This window comes from Podarcis cretensis (genome assembly GCF_951804945.1).
Source record: "Podarcis cretensis genome assembly, chromosome: 2".
NCBI lineage: Eukaryota > Metazoa > Chordata > Lepidosauria > Squamata > Lacertidae > Podarcis > Podarcis cretensis.
In genome coordinates, this window is record NC_137171.1 from 124,096,085 (window position 1) to 124,111,084 (window position 15,000).

The 15,000-nt window shown below is 47.9% G+C and overlaps 2 protein-coding genes across 2 annotated transcripts in view; one reads left to right on the plus strand and one right to left on the minus strand.

The window, feature by feature from the left end:
- The window catches only part of LOC307210984 (alpha-2-macroglobulin-like), a 75,174-nt gene that overhangs the window by 55,589 nt on the left and 4,585 nt on the right, over positions 1 to 15,000 (plus strand). The window contains exons 23-31 of the mRNA XM_079967181.1: positions 778 to 864; positions 2,599 to 2,775; positions 5,240 to 5,324; positions 5,851 to 6,007; positions 7,074 to 7,148; positions 8,552 to 8,717; positions 9,292 to 9,524; positions 12,500 to 12,718; positions 14,643 to 14,770. Coding sequence (XP_079823307.1) covers positions 778 to 864; positions 2,599 to 2,775; positions 5,240 to 5,324; positions 5,851 to 6,007; positions 7,074 to 7,148; positions 8,552 to 8,717; positions 9,292 to 9,524; positions 12,500 to 12,718; positions 14,643 to 14,770 — 1,327 coding nt within the window. The remainder of the gene's footprint in view (positions 1 to 777; positions 865 to 2,598; positions 2,776 to 5,239; positions 5,325 to 5,850; positions 6,008 to 7,073; positions 7,149 to 8,551; positions 8,718 to 9,291; positions 9,525 to 12,499; positions 12,719 to 14,642; positions 14,771 to 15,000) is intronic.
- Positions 1 to 15,000, minus strand: part of LOC307208743 (vomeronasal type-2 receptor 26-like) — a 98,330-nt gene that overhangs the window by 17,772 nt on the left and 65,558 nt on the right. The window lies entirely within an intron of this gene.

The window sequence follows — 15,000 nt, forward strand, 5'->3', positions numbered from 1 at the left end:
CATCATCATCATCAGTTGCTTTTCTCTTATTTATTTATTCATACTTTTCTATTTATACATTTCACTGATTTTACAATCATTTTGACATTCCTTCCCCCTCTTTCTGCGGTTCCTTAAATTAAATTAGTTTTTAATAACTTCTGCATGTCCAAATTAACTTAATTTACTCATTTATTCATCTTCTTTAAATATATACTCTTATAAAACTGCAGGTTATTACAATAATCTTGGCAATGTTTTTATCTGTTTTATAATTTATCTGTAAATATTCAATAAACTATTTCCATTCGTTGGTAAAAAAAAAAATGTTAACAAAGTAGTTGCTTTTCTCACAGAGTGAAGCAAAGTGACAATTATTATTATTATTATTATTATTATTATTATTATTATTATTTATAGAAGTAATTACACACCCTTTGTTAGCTATTTTTCTGAGTCATGTAGTGCTTTCACCCTCAAAGCCCTAGTGATGAAGTAGACTCCACACACAAGATTTTGAAGACGACGCTTTACTTGCAGGATGGCAACTATTACAAGCAATAATATTTATGCATATCAAGTCAAATACAATGCAACCCTCTCCCTTGAGCCCAAGAGAGGGTCTTCTTGTTTCTTGCTTCCAAAACTCCTTTGAAGCCAACCATAAATTATCAGCCCATAGCTCCTCAAACCTGGAAGGGAACAAAGAGTAGGCGTGCAAATGTTCCCGCTAACTGGAAGAGAGGCTGTAATATCAGGCAACAGGAATGATCAAAACTCCCTCTGTTCTGCTTGCAGAGAAGTCGAAGTCATCAGGACCTGTTTCTTTAAAGCTGTCAGGCAATGTGGTGGAGGGCTCGGCCAGGGCCTCCTTCTGTGTGCTGGGTAAGTCATGAAAACTTTCCGGGGCTCGGGCTTCTCAGAGACCCTGTGTAAATGCTCTATATTCCACTTCACCCTTCCGCATGTGAATAGCTCTCTCCAGTTCCAACGTCCTGGGCTGAGTGCAGTCGCTTATGAAGTCAAGACAGCACCGACCACATAGATGTCAGTGTTAGGTTTCTGTTATGCCACTGTGCAGTTCTTGGAGTCACAAGACTCTGTTGACATTCCAGACTGTTGGAAGTCTCACGGGAGACGGATGTTGAAGTTACTGGTTTCCTCTTTCTTTGTTCCTGTTGTTTTCTGTCTCTCACAGAGAGCAGATACATATTCTTTTCTGTCCTGCGTAGTCGCAATGTAGCACACACTTCATGTCTCCTGCTGCTGTCTGGGTACTCTGCTTAAAGGGGAGCATGCCTGAAGTCTCATTCAAAGGCTTAGGTCGTTAATCACCGTCAGAGGAGAGCCGAAGGAGTAGCCTTTACAGCTGGGTCGTATAGAGGCTCCGACAGTCAGCAGGCTTGGAGGAGACCCAAGATTTGCAGAAGTAGCAAACAAAGTTGTGGAAGGAGAGCTAAGGGCTAGAGCTGGGGTGGAATGGAACAGCTCAATGAGGATTGAGCATGCACCATGGACATGGGATGCTAGCAAACCTTTGGGAAGGGAAATCAAGTGGCGGGGTAATGAAATGGAGTATGCTGGAAAAGAATGTATCTTTCTGGAACTCAATGCTACATGCTGTAAATATTTGCACTTATTTTCTTCTTGTCTTTCCCCTTATTCTAGCACATTCTTTCTTGGCCTGGCCTCTCCTTGCCTCCTTAATTATGCCTCCATCTGAGCCCAGTCATTTCTCATGTAATCTGGCACTGATAATATGTGGGAATTAGACTCTAGTTCCCATTTACAGAACTATGTGAAGGGAGGAGACCGGGTTGTTTAACCCTTTAACTAGTTCCCTTTTCTGTTCTATAAAAACTACGCAAAACACACTCTCTTTTTAAAGTTTAAATAACAAATAGCTTTTAATCAGTGTACAGTCGTACCTCGGCTCCCGAATGCCTTGGGAGTCAAACATTCTGGCTCCCAAATGATCAAAAACTGGTAGTAAGTGGTCCGGTTTTCAAATGTTCTTTTGGAAGCGGAATGTCCAATGGGGCGTCTGCGGTTTCAGATTGACTGCAGCTAAACAGAAGCCGCACTTTGGAAGTCAAACATTTGGGAAGTCAAACGGACTTCCGGAATGGATTCTGTTCGACTTCTGAGGTACGGCTGTACTTGCACTTGTTAGATTAAACATACAAGGCAGGCAGGTGTTATGTTGCTAATACACATTGCATAGATTTGTATCTTATTAGCACTTAATATTTATCTGCTTCCATCTGGCCATTCTCTCCTCCACAGCATTTTCATTACGTACATTTCCACCCGAACTATTTCCCCCTCCCCCTCCCTGATCTGTGATTTCCTGATCTGTGTTTATGGAAGTTTTTAATATTTAATGCTGTATTGTTTTTAACACTCAATTGGCAGCCGCCCAGAGTGGCTGGGGAAACCCAGCCAGATGGGTGGGGTATAAATAAATTATTATTATTATTATTATTATTATTATTATTCCTTATGGAAATTTGCATTGCTTTGATGTTTTCTTTTGTCATGCATTTCACTTGGTGGCTCTGCACCATCCCCTCATATTCCAACCAATCTTTTCCCTCCCCTCCTCTTCCCACATCCCAGGGGACATCCTCGGAACAGCTATAGAGAACCTCCACCAGCTTCTTCAGATGCCCTACGGCTGTGGGGAACAGAACTTGGCCCTCTTTGCCCCCAACATCTACATCCTGGAGTACCTGAATAAGACTGAGCAGCTGACTGAGGAGGTGAAGTCCAAGGCCATCGGATACTTAGTGGCTGGTGAGAAAAACTTGTGAGGAGAGGATGTACGGGGAGAATTCTACATTTGTTGTTTCCTGCAGGGCGGGAGGAACAATGTGGATTCACTGAGAACATATTTATAAGCATGGCTGCCGGCTTTACTGGACTGAAATCAATACATTAATTAACTACCACACTAGTTGTTGGATTGCTTGTTGTTGTTGTTGTTGTTTAGTCGTTTAGTCGTGTCCGACTCTTTGTGACCCCATGGACCAGAGAACGCCAGGCACTCCTGTCCTCCACTGCCCCCCGCAGCTTGGTCAGACTCATGCTGGTAACCTCGAAAACACTATCCAACCATCTCGTCTTCTGTCGCCCCCTTCTCCTTGTGCCCTCCATCTTTCCCAACATCAGGGTCTTCTCCAGGGAGTCTTCTCTTCTCATGAGGTGGCCAAAGTACTGGAGCCTCAGCTTCACAATCTGTCCTTCCAGTGAGCACTCAGGGCTGATTTCCTTCAGAATGGAGAGGTTTGATCTTCTTGCAGTCCATGGGACTCTCAAGAGTCTCCTCCAGCACCATAATTCAAAAGCATCAATTCTTCGGCAATCAGCCTTCTTTATGGTCCAGCTCTCACTTCCATACATCACTACTGGGAAAACCATAGCTTTAACTATACGGACCTTTGTTGGCAAGGTGATGTCTCTACTTCTCAAGATGCTGTCTAGGCCTGTCATTGCCCTTCTCCCAAGAAGCAGGCGTCTTTTAATTTCGTGGCTGCTGTCACCATCTGCAGTGATCATGGAGCCCAAGAAAGTAAAATCTCTCACTGCCTCCATTTCTTCCCCTTCTATTTGCCAGGAGGTGATGGGGCCAGTAGCCATGATCTTCGTTTTTTTGATGTTGAGCTTCAGACCAGATTGCTAGTAGCGACCAATTTTAATCACTGGGGCTTTGAGTTCAGGACACACTTTGAAACTATTGAGAAACTGAGGGTGGCGTGTCTTCTCTTGATGCCCAGATAGCCTCTGAGCATCCATCACCGCCCCCTTGGTTGTGTGGCTGAGTAACCTTTCCTCCCCTGAAAAGTAAAGGTAAAGGTACCCCTGACCGTTAGGTCCAGTCACAGACGACTCTGGAGTTGCGGCGCTCATCTCGCTTTATTGGCCGAGGGAGCCGGCGTACAGCTTCTGGGTCATGTGGCCAACATGACTAAGCCGCTTCTGGTGAACCAGAGCAGCGCACGGAAATGCCGTTTACCTTCCCGCCGGAGTGGTACCTATTTATCTACTTGCACTTTGACGTGCTTTCAAACTGCTAGGTTGGCAGGAGCAGTAGCAAGTAGGGACCAAGCAACGGAAGCTCACCCCGTCGCGGGGATTTGAACCACCAACCTTCTGATCAGCAAGTCCTAGGCTCTGTGGTTTAACCCACAGCGCCACCCGCTTCCCTCCCCCTGAAAAGTACATAGAGCCAAAGGAGGAAGTTGGAAGAGTGTTGCTCTTTCTCACTTCCTCCTCCAACTCTATGTGCTTTACAAGGCTCGGATTAATTCTGCTGGCTCTACTCAGATCCCTTGAATGAACTAGGTGTGTGTTTGTGTACCCACTTCCTTTCTGTCTCTCTGTGGGGTGAGTGGATAGCAGCATTTATCAATGGGGTTATTAGTTTGTTTTGTTCTTGTTTTTATCATGTATTTTGTGTCTTTATTTTGTATTTTTTTTTACCATGAACTGCCCTGAGATCTTTGGGTGAAGGGCGGTATACAAATTTATTTTTTTAAAAAATGGATAAAAAATAAATGTTAAATGATATGCTATCTTACTACTTCCTTTCCCCAAAATGGCATATCTGACTAGTTTGGGGTAGCATTTAGGAAAACACTGAATTTAGCATTGCCATAAGGAGCACACTCCTCTCCTATTATTGCAGAAGTAGACATAATTCCTTAAGAATGGATTTCCTTAAGAATGGAGGAATTATCCTCCATTCTTAAGGAAATCAGCCCTGAGTGCTCACTGGAAGGACAGATCCTGAAGCTGAGACTCCAATACTTTGGCCACCTCATGAGAAGAGAAGACTCCCTGGAAAAGACCCTGATGTTGAGAAAGATGGAGGGCACAAGGAGAAGGGGGCGACAGATGAGGAGATGGTGGGACAGTGTTCTCGAAGCTACAAACATGAGTCTGACCAAACTGCGGGAGGCAGTGGAAGACAGGGGTGCCTGGCGTGCTCTGGTCCAGGGGGTCACGAAGAGTCGGACACGACTAAACAACAACAACAGACATAATTCACAAAATGATAGGTGCAAAATAGAAAAGTAGTCCTTATTTATCAGGTTTCAGAATTGTAAGTCTCAAGAAAATATTCAACCTTGTGCTTTTTGTTGCATTACTGCTTCTTTCCATAGAAGATGCCTCTGTTGAGTTTTGGGTCAGTTGCAAATTTTATCAAGAAGATTAAAAAAGGGCAAAAAACCCCACCCCGATTCTCCTTCCATTTCAGGCTACCAGAGGCAACTGAACTACAAGCACTCTGATGGCGCCTATAGCACCTTTGGACAAGATAACCGGAGCCCAGGGAACACCTGGTGAGATTGACAGAGGCTGCCTCATTTATGCAAGGCATATACATACATGTTGAGCAGGGGGAGGTTACCTGGTTGAATTGCCTTGAGAGTCCAAATACACTATGTCAGCTGGCTCACCCTTATCTATATGCTTGTTGACACTCTCATAGGGCTCTATAGGTTTGTGGGACAAGACTTGTCCTTGCAGAAGCCATGCTGGTTCTACGTCAGCAAGGCTTGTTCTTCTATATGCTTGGTAATTTTATCCTTGACAATTCTTTCCTGGGACAGATGTTAAGCTAACCAGCCTGTAATTTCCACAATCCCTACCCCAGGATATATTCTATCTTAATACAATTCTGTATTCCTTAGCTTAAGCTGTCGATTTTTTGTCTCATACCTGAAAATGCTTTCCTGGTGTTGCATCCAATATTATTCATTCTGAGGTCCTATCAAAGGGCACATTTCTGGGCTTCTACCTTTCAAATTTCCCCAAATGCATTGGCACTGGTGCCTGACTCTGCTGTGCTCGGTGGCTTTCTTGCAGGCTGACGGCGTTTACACTCAAGTCCTTTTCCCGAGCCAGACCCTACATCTTTGTGGAAGAAAAACACATCCAGGATGCTCGGGCGTATCTGGCTTATAGGCAGAGAGAGAATGGCTGCTTCAGAAGCGTTGGGACCCTGTGGAACAACGCTCTGAAGGTACAGAGAGAGGGAGAGAATGCAGTCAGAACCAGATGCTGGGGCAACCTCAGAAACAAAAATTCACCAGTGTGGTTTGTGTTGGCCTTTGGGGCTGAATTAAGTTGGAAATGGTCATGGTGTGATTACCTTACACTGTTCTCTTGAGCTCTTTCTGAGGCCGCTGGACTGAGGAAATTGTAGTGTGGAAGATACCATGAAAAGAGAAGATAGGTGGGAACATAGATCCCATCCCTGGGGTGCCATAATAATAATAATAATAATAATAATAATAATAATAATAATTTATTATTTATACCCCACCCATCTGGTTGGGTTTCCCCAGCCACTCTGGGCGGCTCCCAACAGAATATTAAAAACACGACAAAACATCAAGCATTAAAAGCTTCCCTAAACAGGGCTGCCTTCAGATGTCTTCTAAAAGTCAGATAGTCCTTTATCTCCCTGACATCTGATGGAAGGGTGTTCCATAGGGCGGGTGCCACTACTAAGAAGGCCCTCTGCCTGGTTCCTTGTAATCGCACTTCCTTCAGTGAGGGAACCGCCAGAAGGCCCTCAGCGCTGGACCTCAGTGTCCGGGCTGGACAATGGGGTGGAGATGCTCCTTCAGGTATACTGGGCCAAAGCCATTTAGGCCTTTAAAGGTAGCCCCACGTAGAGCACATTACAGTTGGGGTGCCCGGCCGGGTGACCCAATGCATTGCACGTGTGACATCACATGGTGTGACGAGGCCCAATGGGGTTCATCACAGCTGTGGGAGGACCATAACACTCTCTGGAAGGCCCAGCAATGTGTGACATCATACATACACGACAGGCACCCCCAATGTGGGGCGGAACCCAGTGCACCTGGGGGGGGGAAGCAGTGCAGAACTGGAGTGGAGAAATGGGACCATTTGCATGGAAACCATCCATGATAGGGGACCCATGTAGACTGGAGCTCTAAGTATGGTGGACAGCCAGAAGAAGTGCATCCTAGTATCAGGTGGGTTTTGGAGAAGGTGGATCTTGGGAGATGGAGAAGGACCTTCACATACCCCATGGCGCTGCCTTTTCTTTCCTACAGGGTGGGGTGGATGACGAGATCAGTCTCTCTGCCTACATCACTGCTGCTTTGCTGGAGAGCCACCTGCCTCTCGATGTAAGTGTCTGTCTTCTCCTTCCCGAAGCCCATTGTGGAACAAACAGTCATGCAGGGCAGGCAGGAGGTGCCCCCCACAATCACAGCTGAATGTCTCTCTGCAAATTCCAAATCAACAAACAAGTGGGGTGCATGTTTCCTTCTCAAGCAAAGCAACCAGCCTTCTTTCTTGTGCAGAGGGCAGGAGAACCCATGACCCTCCAGATCTTGTCGGACTACAGCTTCCATCGGCCCCAGCCAACATGGCTAATGCTCAGGGATGACGGGCTCTGTAGTCAACCACAGATGTTCTCTAACTCAAGTCTAGCAAGTGGCCTTCATGCGTTCTGTGGCGGGAATTTGTTTCACTATCCTGGCAGAGCTGAGAATTTTCCTGGTTTGATTAAGATGGGTTTTCTTCATTCCAGTGGGGGAGATGCAGGACATATTCCTTGGATGAAAGGTGGTAATAATAATAATAATAATAATAATAATAATAATAATTTTTATTTATACCCCACCCTCCCCAGCCAAGACCAGGATCAGGGCGGCTAACACCCGATATAAAAACAAATTGATTGAAACACAACTTAAAAACAAGATTAAAATACAACATTAAAACATTAAAATACAGCCTCCTTTCAATGGAAACTCAAATCAAAAACTTTTTGGGGGATGAAAAATCAAGTCTTCACCAAGGCTAACTTTCCAGACTGGTCCTACGTGGGCCAGAAAAAAGCCAGGGAAGTTCCCAAATAGGAGTTCCATCACAGAAGGAGAAAGGAAAAAGGAAAGAGGGGAAGGGAGTGAAGTTGATTCCAAGCCAAAGGCCAGGCGGAACAACTCTGTCGTACAGGCCCTGTGGAAAGAAATCAGATCCTGCAGGGCCCTGGTCTCATGAGGCAGAGCATTCCACCAGGCTGGGGCCAGTGCTGAAAAGGCCCTGGCTCTGGTTGAGGCTAATCTGACTTTCTTAGGGCCTAGAACCTCTAGGGTGTTGCTATTTATGGACCTTGAGGTCCTCCGTGGGACATACGGGAGAGGCGGTCCCATAGGTACAGGGGTCCTAGGCCATGAAGGGCTTTAAAGGTCAAAAGCAGCACCTTAAATCTGACCCTGTACTCCACCGGGAGCCAGTGCAGCTGGAAAAGCATAGAAAAGGTAGAGAAATTTAATAAATGAATAAAAATGAAAGGGGTTTTCCAGAGGCAACTGGTTGTGAGATGAGAGTGCCAGACTAGATGGGCCCTTTGTGTGATCTAAGGCGCTCTTGTGATGTTCTTAGGTCTTTGCCCTGCCCAGCTTCCTGCAGTGGGTGGGCCTGACTCTGCTATTCCAGCCACCACCTACGGGTTCCCCCCAGGCCTTCTGAAACAGCTACAATGGCTTGGGATAAGCCTCTCCTCCCTCCCTTCTCTCCACAGCATCCCACCGTGCGTAATGCCCTGTTCTGCCTGGAGACGGCGGCTCAGGCGAAAGAGATCCACGTTTACAGCCTGGCCTTGCTGGCTTATTCCTTTGCCCTGGCAGGGAAGGAGGAGCAGAGGCAGAAAATGCTGCAGTTACTCCGCGAGGAAGCCGTGCAAGAAGGTGAGAACGGATCTCTGGGTGGAAGGGAAGGGTGTAGTACTCAACCCTTCTTCAGCTCCGAGGGCCTTCTGGCGGTTCCCTCATTGCGAGAAGCGAGGTTACAGGGAACCAGACAGAGGGCCTTCTCGGTGGTGGCGCCCGCCCTGTGGAACATCCTTCAGATGTGAAGGAAATAAGCAGCTATCTTATCTTTAAAAGACATCTGAAGGCAGCCCTGTTTAGGGAAGTTTTTCATATTTAATGCTGTATTGTTTTTAACACTCGATCGGGAGCTGCCCAGATTGGCTGGGGAAACAGCCAGATGGGCGGGGTATAAATAATAAATTGTTGTTGTTGTTGTTGTTGTTGTTGTTGTTGTTGTTGTTGTTCTCCCCTTGAAAATCTGGTTCCTCATTCCCTGGTGGGAATGAATAGTTGGCAATGCAGACAAAACCACCAGTCCAAAGATCCACCTCCTTCTCAGGATCCAAACAGTTTGCTGGCCCTCTTCCCACATTCCACAGCACCGACATTGTTAGGGGTGCCTGGGTTGCTCGACCCAAACATTAACGACTCCCTCCCTCCCTCCCTGAAGAGGATGGCTCCCTTCACTGGCAGCGACCTGGAAAGAAAGAGGTGGACACGCACTTTTCATTCTTTGGTCCTCCCCGGGCTCCGTCTGCGGAGGTGGAGATGACAGCCTACGTCCTTCTGAGTTACCTGACCAAACAGCCAGCCCCATCCCAGGAAGAGCTGGAGACAGCCACCCGCATTGTCAAGTGGCTCAGCCGGCAACAGAACCCCACTGGGGGCTTCTCCTCCACTCAGGTAAGCCTCCTTCCTTCCTTCCTTCCTTCCTTCCTTCCTTCCTTCCTTCCTTCCTTCCTTCCTTCCTTCCTTCCCTGCCATTCCTTCCTTCCTTCCTTCCTTCCTTCCCTGCCATTCCTTCCTTCCTTCCTTCCTTCCTTCCTTCCTTCCTTCCTTCCTTCCTTCCTTCCCTGCCATTCTCTCCTTCCTTCCTTCCTTCCTTCCTTCCCTGCCATTCTCTCCTTCCTTCCTTCCTTCCTTCCTTCCTTCCTTCCTTCCCTGCCATTCTCTCCTTCCTTCCTTCCTTCCTTCCTTCCTTCCTTCCTTCCTTCCCTGCCATTCTCTCCTTCCAGGGATCCAGACCCAAGTTTGCAAGGAGTGAAGGGAAGGCACAGCCAGCTGTCAGGGCTGCTGCAAACCCCTGAAATCCAATAAAAAATTCCAATCAAAAATTCTATACAGAATGGGAATGCATAGGAGAATACATGAAGAAACATGGTGTTAAAGCAGAACTCTTAATAGGCAATTGTTAAGCGAGTAAGGACAAAAGAAGTAATTATAATTTAACAGTTTTCAAGTTACTCTATTTTATCAAAGCAACTAGAAAAAATATATATTATGATGGGAAGATCTCGCACAGGTGAAGTGAAGCAGTGGGGAGGAGGGGAGGGTTAGGTTGAAATTGGGAAATTAAATAATATATGGGACAGCAAAGGATATACTAGATTCTTATAGAATAGTAATATATTGTAACCAGAATAGAAGTTTAAAAGTGGAAGTAAATGTACTTTTTGTTTTTTCATTATTGTAATAGTTATTATTATTTCTTATCGGTAGAAGGCAATGTTAATTTAGACTTCTTTGTTTTGCTGTCTGTATAATTTTTTTTAAAGTCAATAAAAAAAAAAGATCTCCCAATCATAGGAAATTGGGGTATGGTAATGGAAAGTCCAGGGACGCGGGTGGCGCTGTGGGTAAAACCTCAGCGCCTAGGACTTGCCGATCGTCAGGTCGGCGGTTCGAATCCCTGCGGCGGGGTGCGCTCCCGTTGCTCGGTCCCAGCGCCTGCCAACCTAGCAGTTCGAAAGCACCCCCGGGTGCAAGTAGATAAATAGGGACCGCTTACTAGCGGGAAGGTAAACGGCGTTTCCGTGTGCTGCGTTTGTGCCGGCTCGCCGGAGCAGCTTCGTCACGCTGGCCACGTCACCCGGAAGTGTCTGCGGACAGCACTGGCCCCTGGCCTCTTAAGTGAGATGGGCGCACAACCCTAGAGTCTGTCAAGACTAGCCCGTATGGGCAGGGGTACCTTTACCTTTACTTTAATGGAAAGTCCAGGGCCCGTTGAGGATGTTGCCAAAGTTTGGACGCCTTGGCTGAGAATGCAAACCCCAAGGAACCCAAATTCTCACAATAACTTTGAGGTGACCATTGATGTCCCCCTCGGTCAGCTTCTTCCCTGGCAGATTGGGGTATACCATATGATGTCCACATCCCTAGGGAAAACTCCCTTGCTCATTGGGGCCACTTATACATCCTCCATGTGGGGCTACCTTTGAAGGTGACTCAGAAACTGCAATTAATCCAGAATGCGGCAGCTAGACTGGTGACTGGGAGTGGCCGCCAAGACCATATAACACCGGTCCTGAAAGATCTTCATTGGCTCCCAGTACGTTTCCGAGCACAATTCAAATTGTTGGTGCTGACCTTTAAAGTCCTAAATGGCCTCGGTCCTGTATAGCAGAAGGAGCGTCTCCACCACCATTATCCAGCCCGGACACTGTGATCCAGCTCTGACGGCCTCCTGGCAGTTCCCTTGCTGTGAGAAGTGAGGTTACAGGGAACCAGGCAGAGAGCCTTCTTGGTAGTGGCGCCTGCCCTGTGGAACGCCCTCCCAGCAGATGTCAAAGCAACGAACAACTATTATACTTTTAAAAGACACCCAAAGGCGGCCCTGTTTAGGGAGGTTTTTAATGTCTGACTCTGTATTGTTTTTGACATTTGGTTGGAAGCCGCCCAGAAAGGCTGGGGAGACCCAGTCAGATGGGTGGGGTATTATTATTATTATTATTATTATTATTATTAATAATGACCTCTGTGTCTGCCTATGCTGTCCAGATGGGCAACTCTTGTGTGCCAAGGCCCGGTGACCCGCAGTTCCCTAGTGGATAGTAACCTCCCTCCATCCAAACAAAGGCTTAAGGTAAAGGTAAAGGTACCCCTGCCCGTACGGGCCAGTCTTGACAGACTCTGGGGTTGTGCGCCCATCTCACTTAAGAGGCCAGGGGCCAGCGCTGTCCGGAGACACTTCCGGGTCACGTGGCCAGCGTGACATCGCTGCTCTGGCGAGCCAGAGCCGCACACGGAAACGCCGTTTACCTTCCCGCTGGTAAGCGGTCCCTATTTATCTACTTGCACCCGGAGGTGCTTTCGAACTGCTAGGTTGGCAGGCGCTGGGACCGAGCAGCGGGAGCGCACCCCGCCGCAGGGATTCGAACCGCCGACCTTTCGATCGGCAAGTCCTAGGCGCTGAGGCTTTAACCCACAGCGCCACCTGCGTCCCAAACAAAGGCTTACTCAACGCCTAACCTCACAAAGTTGTGACGATTGCTACAAGGTAGGTGTATACCAAATGGCTGGTGTGAAGGGCGCGAGAGGAGGGCTCTCTGGCCATGCCACGATTTATATTTCCCATGGCCACGCCTCCTGCTGACACTAATTGGTCGGTGGAGCTACCCCTGGGCGGGGCCCTGCCCAGCGACGCAGCCTAGATGGCAAAAGTGGCAACGTGTTTAAGTTGCTAACTATACATTGGAATCTGCTCTGGATCAAAAGGAGTAGAATTCATGACAAGATGGATGACAATTAGGGGGCCCTTCCAACTCTGCAGTTCTACTAGTCTATGATAACTGGGCTTCAACCAGGGGACAACTTCAAACTGAGGACTGTCCTCTCTACAACAAGGTCCATGCCCACCTTCTCCTTGGTCTGTGTTGCAGGACACTGTGGTTGCCCTCCAGGCCCTCTCCCTCTACGGTGCCTTTACCTACTCCAAGAGCAGCACGGGCACAGAAGTGACCCTGAGCTCCACAGGGGGCATCCTGAGGCAGTTCCAGGTGAACAGCACCAACCGCCTGCTTCTCCAGTGCCAGGCTCTGCCCAGAGTGCCAGGGGACTATGACAGCACGGCCACGGGGGAAGGCTGTGTCCACGTCAAGGTGAGTGAGTGTCCCACCCGGGATGGGTGCCTGGGAAAGAGAAAGTGTGACATGTGGTGTTCTGGATCCCAGCAACACAACTGCCTGGACCAGCACTGCCTGGCGCAAAGATCGGGTGGCCCACGAGACTGTTGAGGTTGCACAAGGTGGTGGCAGCTTTGCTTTGGAAGACATTGCCCTTCCCTAGAAATGATCAGCTCCTTCTGGTGGAGTATGGAGAAACCAAGTTGGGGCAGTGGCCCCGAACAGGTAGCAAGAACAAAAGGATAGGGGGACCCCGGTCTTGGCAGCAGTATGTTTGGAAATGATCTAGGGGTCAACATTGTGTTAGCCAAGAAGCTAATGCAGTTCTAGACTGCATCAGTGGAAGTATTGTGTCCAGATCAAGAAAAGTAATAGTACCACTGCCTGGAGTATTGTGTCCAATTATGGGCAGCAAAGTTTAAGAAAGGTCTTGAAAAGCTGGAATGTGTGCAGAGGAGGGCAACCAAGATGATCAAGGGTCTGGAGACCAAGCCTTATGAGGAACAATTGAGGGAGTTGGGTATGTTTGGTCTGGAGAAGAGAAGACTGAGGGGTGACATGATAGTCAACTTCAAACAAACTGAAGGGCTGTCACATGGAGGATAGAGCAAGCTTGTTTTCTGCTGCTCCAGTGGGTAGGACGAATGGGTTCAAAATACAATAAAAGAGATTCCAACTAATCATTGGGAAGAACTTTCTGACAGTAAGAGCTGTTTGGAGGGTAGTGGGCAATCCTTCACTGGAGATTTTAAACGGAGGTGGGATGGCCATCCGTAAGGGATTATTTAGCTAGGATTCCAGCATTTCATGGGGTTGGACAAATGATCCTTGGGAGGATCAACTCTACTCTACTTGGGATCCCTCCCAACTCTACTATGGTTCTGTGACCAGTAAGCAAGGGCTGTATGGCAACCTAGCAAGCCAGGGAGTGGAAATAGGTCATTCAGAATCCCAGAGATGTGCCAAGGAAGGGATAAGTTGTTCCAGCAAAGGCTAGATGCTAACTGAACCATTATATTGCCTCTAAGACACTAAGACCTTAAAGGGGCAGACCTCCAGCCTGAAGCTGGGGCCTGTGTCCTCTCTCTGCTAACTCTCTGGCCCATCTGGGGGTATTGGCTAGAAGGCTGCATTGGTTGATGGGCTCAGTGATGTCAAGATCCATATTAGCCCCTTGTGTCACAGTCCGGTTCACAGGCGATCGAAATCCTGGCAGGGAACATCAGGACCAGGGGCAAGATGGCGGGGTGGGAGCGGGAACGGGAGTCCAGAAGCCAGGAGTCAGGAAGCCAAGAGTCCGAGGGTCAGAGAACCAGGAGTCACGAAGTCAAGGGTCCGAGGATCAAGAAGCAGGAAGTCAAGAAGCCATGGTTCAAGGATCAGGAAGCAAAGAGCCAAAAGCAGCAAGGCAGGAAGCGTGTCACTGTGGCAAAGAGCCGAAGGGAAATGTTGACCTTATATCCCTTCCCAGCTCTTGCCACCTGGTGCTGTGAGTTACCAGTCGGCCTCACCTGTGCGGCCGCACCTTGCCTCTTCAGAACAAGTCCTGCAAAGTCCTATTGGTCACAGGGCCTGGCTCTTGCACGCACACCTGACACCTTGGTTGGCTGTCCTACTGCCCTCCTGGTTCCAGAGGCCGCTTACCCTCTGAGTTGGTGTCTAAGTCACTGTTGGAAACCAAGGACATGCCTGATGCAGAGAGAGAGAGAGAGAGAACTACACAACTTTTAGAAGACATCTGAAGGCAGCCCTGTATCAGGAAATTTTTAAATGTTTGATGTTTTACGATGTTTTTATGTGTGCTGGAAGCCACCCAGAGTGGATGGGGAAGCCCAGCCTGGTGGGTGGGGTATAAATAATAAAATTACTAATTATTATTAGAGCCCTGTTTCCTTTCCAGACCACTTTGAAATACAACGTGCAGCCACACCAGGAAGAGGCGCCGTTCATGCTGGAGGTGCGCACAGTTCCAGAGACCTGCGCTGGACCCAAAGCCCACCAAACCTTTGACGTTGCCATCAATGTGAGGTAGTCCCCTTCATTAGCCAAGGCTATTTGGGAATCTGGACCATCCCACAGTCAGGATGTATTAGAACAGCAGTTCTCATCCTGTGGGTCCCCAGTTGTTGGACTACAACTCCCATCACCCCTGAGCTCTGGCCTTGCTAGCTAGGGGTGATGGGAGTTGTGGGGGACCCACAAAGGCTGTATTAGAAGATGGATAGATGGTTACGGGGTGGGCTGTCAGGGGCGAAGAG